The sequence below is a fragment of the Myxocyprinus asiaticus genome, chromosome 44 (assembly GCF_019703515.2).
Source record: "Myxocyprinus asiaticus isolate MX2 ecotype Aquarium Trade chromosome 44, UBuf_Myxa_2, whole genome shotgun sequence".
Lineage (NCBI taxonomy): Eukaryota > Metazoa > Chordata > Actinopteri > Cypriniformes > Catostomidae > Myxocyprinus > Myxocyprinus asiaticus.
In genome coordinates, this window is record NC_059387.1 from 26,505,006 (window position 1) to 26,514,109 (window position 9,104).

General features: G+C 37.2%; 1 protein-coding gene across 2 annotated transcripts; it reads right to left on the minus strand.

Moving 5' to 3' along the window:
* Positions 1–4,333: 4,333 nt before the first annotated feature.
* Positions 4,334–5,985, minus strand: ccl34b.4 (chemokine (C-C motif) ligand 34b, duplicate 4). 2 transcript variants are annotated; one of them, XM_051686573.1, is made up of 4 exons: positions 5,782–5,985; positions 4,900–5,026; positions 4,736–4,803; positions 4,334–4,637 (listed from the first exon to the last, which is right to left on the minus strand). In XM_051686573.1, exons 1-4 carry the CDS (start codon positions 5,861–5,863, stop codon positions 4,615–4,617), a joined length of 300 nt encoding a protein of 99 aa, XP_051542533.1. In that variant the 5' UTR covers positions 5,864–5,985; the 3' UTR covers positions 4,334–4,614. The 2 variants fall into 2 exon arrangements, with proteins under 2 accessions (XP_051542533.1, XP_051542534.1); XM_051686574.1 differs by lacking the exon at positions 5,782–5,985 and adding an exon at positions 5,362–5,528.
* Positions 5,986–9,104: the final 3,119 nt, after the last annotated feature.

Genomic DNA, 9,104 nt, shown 5'->3' on the forward strand with positions numbered 1-9,104 from the left:
ACTCAGCCTTTATTCAGTTTTACTAACACATGATATAAAAGTAGCAGCAAACCTTCAAGCAGTCGCAGAATGGTCCCATCAGTCTGTATACACTTAAGAAAATTGTGCATCAGTCATTGAGTGCATGAGTGCACTACTACTTCTGGGCTTAAACGATACAACTATGCAGAACTTTTTATCTTCTGTTTTCCATGTTCTACTTAACGGCTGATGTGGCCCCTGTACCAAAATAATTGCACACTCCTGCTCAATTGAATATGTAAGACAAATACTGTAAATTGGCAAGCAGATTTTCTTGAATCCCAGCAAACACACAAAAATCCCTGCATTTTGTGAATGACAAAATGCTGCATCAATGTATGTCCTAATCTGTAGGTGCAGCATTTTGCTGTCATTTTCAGTGACAGATCATGTGAAAAAGCAATAAATGTTTTGTACATGAAGAACTGTTCATGTTGTTTTAGTAGCATTTAAACATGATTTAATCTATAAAAAAATGTGTAATTATGATACATCTCCACTTTACACAGAGCACCCCCACTATTTTCAGAAGCACCCTCAGTGATTTTGATCTGGGGAGCGGCAGTCGAAAATCTCACATAGGGCACCAACAGAACCTGGGCCGGCCCTGCCTTTAGCCTCCTCGTTAGCGTGACCGCCTCCCATGCTGGAGACGCTGGTTCGAGTCCTGTTCAGAGCGGGTTGAGTGGTCCTACAGTGGTGCTGTGACCTGGATAGGAGTGAGGTTTAGGGGGGTGAGTGTAACGGGAGCCAGCTGCTAGGTAGCTGCGCAGTATGTAAACCTCACTTGCCTTGCCTCAAGAGGCACACTAGCGACTGGTGCTAGAGGCTGTAGCCTTTAGCCTCCTCGTTAGAGTGACCACCTCCCATGCTGGAGACGCTGGTTCGAGTCCTGTTCGGAGCGGGTTGTGTGGTCCTACAGTGCTGCTGTGATCTGGATAGGAGTGAGGTTTAGGGGGGTGAGTGTAACGGGAGCCAGCTGCTAGGTAGCTGTGCAGTATGTAAACCTCACTTGCCTTGCCTCAAGAGGCACACTAGCGACTGGCGCTAGAGGCTGTAGCCTTTAGCCTCCTCGTTAGCGTGACCGCCTCCCATGCTGGAGACGCTGGTTTGAGTCCTGTTCAGAGCGGGTTGTGTGGTCCTACAGTGCTGCTGTGACCTGGATAGGAGTGAGGTTTAGGGGGGTGAGTGTAACAGGAGCCAGCTGCTAGGTAGCTGTGCAGTATGTAAACCTCACTTGCCTTGCCTCAAGAGGCACACTAGTGACCGGCGCTAGAGGCTGTAGCCTTTAGCCTCCTCATTAGCGTGACCGCCTCTCATGCCGGAGACGCTGGTTTGAGTCCCGTTCGGAGTGGGTCGAGTAGGACCGGTTACATCTGCATAAATCTGTGTCCTCACGATGCTCTTATGCTGCATTCTATTCAAATTGGATGTGGGATATTCCTACTTTAGATCTCCGATCTCCAACCATAAATGCATTCCATTGCCAGATGCTCAGAAGATGACGTTTAAGGAAACAAAACTGCAATGGTCCCATTAGCTTAGCAGGTGTTTGACTGTCACTAGTGATGTCTCCTAGCAACCCAATTCAGAAACAATCTGCAACGCTAGCATTTGTGCTACAGGTGTACGATTATTAAAAGGGAATAAATTTACCATGTTTTGAACATCTGCTACTCTGCTAACGTTTGTTAAACACACTTTAATATCATGTAATGTAGGAAATTTGACTAATTTATTGATATTACTTAATACAAGTGAACAAGGGTGCTTTAAGGTACCCCTAGGCCCAAGGGCTTGCTGGTCCGCTGAGCCCCCCTTCAAATGCTGCACATTGAACAAGCACTACACGGACACCTTTAACAGTTGTGCACTGTCACCATGTCAGCAACCAGTCTCCAGCTGGCTCTCTCTCTCTCTCTCTCTCTCTCTCTCTCTCTCTCTCTCTATATATATATATATACAGTGCCTTGCAAAAGTATTCAGATCCCTGACCAATTCTCTCCTATTACCGAATTACAAATGGTACACTGAAATTTCATTCTGATTGATATTTTATTTTAAAACACTGAAACTCAAAATCAATTATTGTAAGGTGACATTGTTTTTTTGTTGGGAAACATTTTTATGAAAAATAAAAAACTGAAATATCTTGCTTGCATAAGTATTCAACCCCCAAACATTAATATTTGGTCGAGCCACCTTTTGCTGCAATAACTGCTTTAAGTCTTTTGGGGTACATATGTACCAGCTTTGCACACAGTGACGAAGTGATTTTGGCCCATTCTTCTCAGCAGATTCTCAATAGGATTGAGATCAGGACTTTGACTGGGCCACTGTAGGACATTTATCTTTTTGTTCTTGAGCCACTCCAGTGTTGCTTTGGCCTTGTGCTTGGGGTCATTGTAATGTTGAAAGGTGAATTTCCTCCAAAGCTTCAGTTTTTTAGCAGACTGAAGCAGGTTCTCTTGCAGTATTTCCCTATATTTTGCTCAATCCATTCTTCCTTCAATTCTAACATGCCCAGTCCCTACCGATGAGAAGCTTCCCCAGAACATGATGCTGCCACCACCATACTTCACTGTAGGGATGGTGTGTCTTGAGGCATAGGAAGTGTTTGCGCCACACATAGTGCTTTGAGTTTTGGCCAAAAAGCTCTATCTTGGTCTCATCTGACCACAAAACCTTCTCCCACATCACAGCTGGGTCACTCACATGCTTTCTGGCAAACTCCAGACATGCTTTCAGATGGTAATTTGTAAGTAATGGCTTCTTTCTTGCCACCCTCCCATACAGGCCAGCTTTATGCAGTGCTCTTGATATGGTTGACTGGTGCACCATTACTCCACTCCCAGCCACTGAACTTTGTAGCTCCTTCAAAGTGATTGTTGGCCCCTCTGTGGCTTCTCTCACAAGTCTCCTTTTTGTTAGAGCGCTGAGTTTTGAGGGATGGCCTTTTCTTGGCAGTGCCTGTGTGGTGTGGTGCAACTTCCACTTCCTGATTATTGATCCAACTGTGCTCACTGGGATATCCAAACATGACTGAATACTTTTGCAAGGCACTGTGTGTGTATATATATAAAATCCACTTGCGATTTACTGTTCTGACAAGTTTAATCGCCAGTTCTCATTCAAACCAATGTCCCACGTTAACGTGGGCATCCATGTTATGTGAAACCGCTCTTAAACTATGTCATATTAATTAGAACTGACATCAATGATATAACTCGGTTTAATAATGATACCAGCATTTTTATAATGTGCAAAATGTCTTTTCTTTGCTCCTTAGCAATTCACATTGAACGAATCAAGTAAAATTATTCACATGCATGCACACATCCCCAGTAAACATGATCCCCAGTTGATCCATAACACCGGCAAGCGCGTTTGTGATCGCATCTTGAATTCTCCATAGACATAATGATTTTTATACTGTATGAACTATAGATTCTATCCCCTAACCCTAACCCTACCCCTAAACCTAACCCTCACAAAAAACTTTCTGCATTTTTACATTTTCAATAAAACGTTTAGTATGTTTTTTAAGTGATTTGAATTATGGGGACACTAGAAATGTCCTCATAAATCACATTTAAAGCATAATACCCTTGTAATTACCAATTTGTAACCTAAAACAATGTCCTGGTAAATCACTTAAACCTGCCCACACACACACACACACATACACACACACACACACACACACACACACACACACACACACACACACACACACATACACACACACACACACACACACACACACACACTTGTAAAAAGTTAAATATTATGGCCTGAGATAGGCAAAAACACTTTTTGAATAGTTAAAAGAATGTTTTCTTAGATTCAATTTTGATAATTGACGTGAAGGTGAGTCATGCTTGGATATAAATTGTTTTAAAACCTACTGTGATTTGTGCATTTTGTGAGGCTCTCCACAAGATGGCGCAATGCTCATTTACAAACACATTTATAAACAATATTTATATTTTTATTTATTATTATTATTATTTATTATTATTATTATTATTTATTTATTTTTGCAGGTATCATCAGTACCATGGGGCTCTAAATCAGCAACATCGGAATTCAAAGTTAATATTTATGCTTAATATTTGTTATATATATATATATATATATATATATATATATATATATATATATATATATATATATATATATATATAAAATAAGTAGCGCTCTCTTGTGGCCTGCATTAGTTAACTCTATACTAAACCTATAAACAAGTTGGTACAAACTGTTGCATTGGAATAACTGGACTTTTGTGTAAAATTAAACACAGTTTAAATGCTTTTTGTTCAAGTTTTCATTTTAATTTTAGAACAGGCAAAACAAAGCTTACAGTTATAAGTGACACATCTTGTCCAACATTCACACAACATTCATTAACATAAGCTAATGCTAGGCTTAACTAGTGGGTATATAGTGATTTTTTTTGCTTAAATAAACACACACAATGCATATTATCTCAAGATATATTGATAGATATACAGTATATAGATATATTTGCAATTAAAAGCTGCTTGTTATTCAGACATGCAGTGCATGTACATCTTTTAGACTTCCATTGGTTCAGTCTTGTATCTCCTTCAGACCTGGAGGAATGATAACCATGATTACTCTGTTATATTCAGAGTTCTCTCTCATATTACAGAAGCATAATCTTAAAACAGACGTAACATTTAAGTTATACCTTTCAATCGGGGTGAAATCCAGCGTGCTTTTGGATCAGAGCAATATTTTTCCTTCTCAGTGTAGAATCTGTTGTACAAGACAGATTCACCAATGAAATGAACACATACAACAACACCACATATATTATTTGTTATGGGATTAGACTGTATAGAGGAACCTTACATAATGGCATCGACACATGGAGTCAGAGCATTCTGATGCTTGTATCCAATCAGTTTTATTTCAAGAGGGATTCTTGCTCTTGAAACCTCCTTGCAGCAGTTGACTCCAACTTTAGTTGGCCGACGATCTGTGAGAGAAAGAGAGAGAGAGAGAGAGATTTACTCCTCAAGTGAAGGTGTGAAAACCAGGTGTTAACCTGATCTGTATCACGATAAGAACTCCATCAAAGAAAATTGCAAAATCGTGATTCAGAACTGGATCCACCAACATTAGTCCCTTAAACATCAAGACAATTATTTAGGCTTTTATTTTGGAACATTTTGGAGTGAATAAAACTGCTCTTGAATAAAAGTGAATAAAAAAAATAAAAAATAAAAAAAAAGTCTGAATTCATCTTAATCTGAATGGAAGACACTCTCCTATACCTCCTAAATGATAAATATTAAATATCCCAGGACTTACAACCGCCTTGCTGCTCAGTAACACACACAAGAACCATCAGCATCAGCATTATTTTCCAGTAGAGGTGCATGGTGCTGGGAGGAGATATTCAGAAGGGCTGAAGAGGAGGTCTTAATCTAGTTCCTGTTTTAAAGATGTTTGCTTTGCTCATGCCTCTTTATAAGCTGTTTTTCTCGACAGGATATGCTCTTCCTTTGCACCACTAACCAATACAAACATTCTGTAGACCCCATGTGACAAAACTGTCAAATTTAAGACAGAAGTATGATATCCTGAACGTAAGCGAATTTATCTATCTCTTACAAGGTTACCCTTTATGTCGGCTTGATGGCTTGACAGGTTTCCCATATGCAATTGCAGCATATAGAGAAATGCAGTAAAAAAATATTATTTAAATATATGTCAAGTTTAGTTACTTACAGTTGCCTTGCGCACCAGTAAAACATCCCATGAGGGTGATCAGAACAGCAAAAGTGAAAAATCTAAAAGTCCAGCACAGCATACTGTAGCTCTGATGTCCAGATCAAAGGCGTCTTGTTTAGTTATTCTGTGTTGATGTTGAGGGTGTCTTATTATGAGGTCTTTTAAAAGAACTACTAATCCGTTGGAAAATAATGCGTCAGAAACTTACCACCCAATTGAAACCACTGCATCAAGTGTCATACCCTTACAAAAAAAATTTACACCTCTCACCCACAATACACGACAGTCCTACCCAGAGCGAGCATAATTTATGAGAAACCTAATTCAAGATATCCCCAATAGAAAGAACATTTAAATCATAGTGAAAGATGCTAAATCAGCTGTATGAGGTATTGAAGATGTTTTACAGAAATGATACTAAAAGGAAGAATTGTATACTCACTGCAGTACATACAACAAATTAATCTGAACAGACCACAAACAGACTCAGCACCACCAATAAGTACACTCAAAAATATTTGTTTATTTTTTAAGTCTATTTTTCAGATTATTGTTCAGAATTGGGTTCTCTTTAAATAATGCACATATTATGAATTCAGAAGTGCATGAACATTTATGGAGAACATGAACAATAAAATAATGAAAACATTTTTTTTTAAAGATTAAAACAATGCATCTTTGGCAGTTGCTTAACTCATTTTTTATTTTGTAAAATATTTAAATATATGATTAAAATATTTAAATAAATCTAGTTTAAGTTATTTGTTATTTGTTGTTAAAGGACCGATTTTTCTGCAGGTTCATGAAATGTAGCTTTGGCATTAATATATATATAAAAAAAATTACTTAGCAAAATATTTCAAAATATGCTTAAAAATATATATAATAAATCTAGTTTAAGTTATTTGTTTAAATCTTATTTTATTTTTTATTTTCTTTATTTTTTTTGAGAGAGCAACGAGTGAAAGGGGTGATTTTTCTGCAGGCAAAAATGAACAGTTTCACTAAATGTACCACTAAAAACATGCTTAGCTGTAGTGTACATTGCTTTTACTTTTGTCTAGTTTAACTCGTGACTCATAACTTGTGAGTATTTGGATGTCTTTTACTTTAGCACAGTGGGTTTGTTTATTAATTCTGTTGTGCTACCAAAATATGGATAGGTTTTGGCATTGACATTAGTTAGGTTAATAAGTTATAACAAAGTAATTGAACATCCCTGATTATAAGTCTTACTCTGATAACTTTTTTTTAACCTTTGCAGGGAAGTATCTTTGGACAATAAAGTGAATTAGCAGGATATGAAAGTTCTGTCATTATTTACTGTTCTACTAATAGCACTTGTAGAGAAAGATTGAAAAAGTTTGAAATGTTCACTGAACTTGGACAGTGTGCGATGGTCTTTTTCTTGGTTTTTACTCTAGTTCACTGGCTATATAAAACCAACTCACCCAGGCTAATTAACAACATTTAATCATGGAATATGAATAATGTACATAACAGTAAAGCAACCGAACACATAGGATAGAGTAAAGATCCTACAGGGTCATCATGCCTCATTAAGAGGGCCTCTGGCTGGCACACAATCAGAAACATAATAAACCACAAGCAAAACCTGTTGTTACTGATCTGTAGTTTATTTGCGTTTGAGTTTCTCATTGCAAATGTTTCAGTATGCATCATCTTACTGACTCAGTATTTTTGCCCCTCATACGTATCAACATGAAACTCTCTCAGACTTGTGTCACCCTTCTTGCCACAGGTGATTACAAGCCCTTAACAGTAAATTGAGTGAAATGTGATATATTTCAATATAAAATATTAAAATACTGTATACACTAATATTTATATTCAAACCACATTTTTTCTAAACATTACAACATTACAGTTTCACTGTATTTCAGCTCTTAATTTATCTGAGTTGAATAAATTAACTGATTTGTCACAGACAAATAGCCCAACATCATATGTATTTTCACAATATTAAATTTTAAATATTCAGTTTAAATAACAATTTACTGCCCAGTGTTTAAAAAATAAAATAAAAATAAAAATAATAATAATAACAACAACATCTCTGGATCTTTAAAAATTAGTTTGAAAACACAGAACTAGACATACGAATTTACTTTTAGAAATTCATGAACAGTCAGTCGCTTGGGTAGATCTTTGGGTACATCCTTGGATACGTTTTTGAGTGGATCCTTGGGTAACTTCTTGGGTGGATCCTTGGGTAGATTTTCCCACAATAGTAGCATCACTCATGGATGTCGTTGGTGTCGGTGAGGAGGTCAGGTGTTGGAGCACACGGTTTTCTGCAAGCTTTTTTCTTTGAGCACCTCTGCAATGAAATGAAAATGGTGTGAATAATAGTATAATATCTTAAATATGTTGCGGTTTTAACACTTAAACTAGATTAAGTTTAAACTACAAGTAGTTTATGTTGTTACAAACTCTGCTAAGTTTCACCATATTTGTTAAGTTCAATTTACTTAAACTGGCGAATTTTCTTCAAAACCCATGGTTGTCTCCAGTCAATGCAGAATTTCGCCCTTTCGGTCTCAAAGCTGTCGAAAAGAATGATAACATTTTTTGAAGACACAAAAAGCAATCATTGGATTTGGCTGATCTTTAATGGTGATGTATGTTCTCTCTAGAGAGGGCCTGTGATTCTTACATGACTGCCTTCACGCATGGAGGATTAGATTTTTGCAACCTGTAACCAACAATGGCATCAGTCACTTCTGCCGTGGAGACAGCTTTACAGCAGCTGTTCGCCTTTTCAGCATCTGTAAAGTATAAATATAAAAAATAAAAAATAAAACTGAGCAAGCCATTGGCAAAGATTCATGTTTTCAACACTAATAATATACAAACTGAACAAAGTCCTTTACCTATAATTGTCCAGATCACAGATGCAAACATTGCCTTGACAACCAAACTTCTCATGAGTGCTCTTTGTAGTTCCATTTTCACAACTGAGCTCTATCTCTGTCTTCTCAGATCTGAGAATACATTCAAGGCTATTTAAGTTAGCCTTATGTAGTAAATAAAGAGGAACTTAGAATGTGTGGGAAGCATCCTGTCCTTTGCAAGCACATTTATTTTTTGTGGATGATTAATTAATTGTCGCACTTACCATATCTGGCTTTCCGTGCACTTTTTATTGGGATAAACATATAGAGTAGAATAGTGAGGCACGTTGTCACACTACATGGAGTGAGTTGTCACAATGGGTACATGCAATTGAACAGTCCATTATAGGCTTTTCTCAAAAATGAAGACAGTGACAATGTTAATTATATTAAAAAAAATAATAA